The sequence below is a fragment of the Mus pahari genome, chromosome 20, assembly GCF_900095145.1.
Source record: "Mus pahari chromosome 20, PAHARI_EIJ_v1.1, whole genome shotgun sequence".
Lineage (NCBI taxonomy): Eukaryota > Metazoa > Chordata > Mammalia > Rodentia > Muridae > Mus > Mus pahari.
The window spans coordinates 30,557,176-30,558,987 of NC_034609.1; the positions used below are offsets into that span (position 1 = coordinate 30,557,176).

General features: G+C 54.5%; 1 protein-coding gene across 1 annotated transcript in view; it reads left to right on the forward strand.

The window, feature by feature from the left end:
* Positions 1 to 895: 895 nt before the first annotated feature.
* Positions 896 to 1,812, forward strand: part of LOC110337249 (cytochrome b5 type B) — a 37,029-nt gene continuing 36,112 nt past the window's right edge. Inside the window, exon 1 of the mRNA XM_021220043.2 lies at positions 896 to 1,138. Within this exon, the coding sequence (XP_021075702.1) occupies positions 977 to 1,138 (162 nt within the window). The 5' untranslated portion in view covers positions 896 to 976. The remainder of the gene's footprint in view (positions 1,139 to 1,812) is intronic.

Genomic DNA, 1,812 nt, shown 5'->3' on the forward strand with positions numbered 1-1,812 from the left:
TGAGTTCCAGGACAACCAGGCTTACATACTGACACATTTCTAAACAAACAAACAAAATAAAATACAAACAATAAAATATTAGTAAAAGAGGTTGCAAATAGTTTACAGAGTCATGAGTAACACCATGAAAACATTTTAGGATGATCAGCCTATTAGTTTTCACCCCAGTTAAAGAGAAAGGCTCACAACCTTGCACATTAACTTAGAATTCCAAATTACCTAGACTTTTAGCAAAGGTCATTTGACGTGAATCCTATTTTAGGCCATTTAGAAACTAAAACAGTGTAGGTGAGCCCCGATCACTGAAGAATTCGATTAGAGATTGTTTTGTCAGTAGTGGAAGAAACTTGGGGACATCTACCTTTGCCCCAACTGCCATCCTAAGGCCTTGTACCTAGGAGCCATGGAGTCCAACGCCAGTGGTGATTTACACAGCGGATTGCTGGGCTCACACCTCTCTTAACACACTCTCATTAACACACATCCCAAACCTCTGGGCAAGGAAGGTAGAGGCCACCACGCCCATTTTAATTGCTGAGCCTTTGGGAGCCTACAGTGAACCAGTCTGGGGGGTGGGGGGGGACGACAGCAAAGCTTGAAACCCCGGGGGCTGCAATTCTGGATGGGAAGATCGAGGGAAGAAGCGGGTCCGGCCATTCGGGGACCCAGGGTGGCAGGAAGGGAAACGAGACGCTGGAAACCGGTTCTCTTCTTTTAGGGCCCTTCCTGCCCAAGGGCCGAGCAGAGAGAACGCTCTCCTGAGGTGACACCTGTCACCCGGCCACGTTTAGGCGCCGGTCCAAAATCACGGTATCTGATTGGCAAGGTTGGAGGGGCTGGACGACGCCGATTGGCCAGCCGGACGTCGGACCAGGTTTACCCGGTTACGGAAGCCGAGGAGGGCCGAGCTCGGGCCGGCGAGTCAAGGAAGTTAGCGGTAGGATCCCAGATAGCGGCGGCGAAGGCTTCGGATCCCATGGCGACCCCGGAGGCCAGCGGCAGCGGCGAGAAGGTCGAGGGCTCCGAGCCCTCCGTCACCTACTACCGGCTGGAGGAGGTGGCGAAGCGAAACTCGGCGGAGGAGACGTGGATGGTGATCCACGGGCGAGTCTACGATATCACCCGCTTCCTCAGCGAGGTGCGGGCCGGGGAGGCGGGAGGCCTCCGCGCGCTGCCGGGGGTGAGGGGGTGGGGGGAGAGGCCACGCGTGGCTGTCCGGCGCCCCGAAGGGACAGTCTCAGCCTCGAGTGACAACGTGCGTTTCTCAATGCATGGAGCACTTTGCAGGATGCTAGATCACACGCCAGGCCAGCAGCCCGTTTCCTATAGAGAGAAACTGAGGCTCGCAGAGGCCGAGAGCTCTCAAGGGCACACACACTTAACGACCTAATCCACCCGAGCCCGTTTCAGAACCGCTCCTTACTTTCCAGGAAGTATGCCTTAGAAAGCCGTGCTTTGGGGGCTTTTATTTTCTTGAAGTGAAGGCAGGAGTTTTTTAAAAAGTAAAAACAATTAAATCATGTAGGTTCGTGCGCGGGGGAGGGGTGGGGGGGCATATGTATCTGCGTTTGGTGCCAGAGGTTAGAACCGGAGGAGCTGGAGTAAAGGGAGGTTGTGAGCCTCCGGATGTGGGTGTTGGGTACTGAACTTGGATCTTCGGAGAGAACAGAACATGTGCTCTTATCCAATGATCCAATGAGCTGAGATTCCTCCCACCCCTGTTCCTGGTTAGGCAGGAGAGAGGGAGAGGGGGAGAGAGAGGGAAAGAGAGGGAGAGAGAGAGAGGGGGGAGGGGGAAGAGAGGGAGAGGGG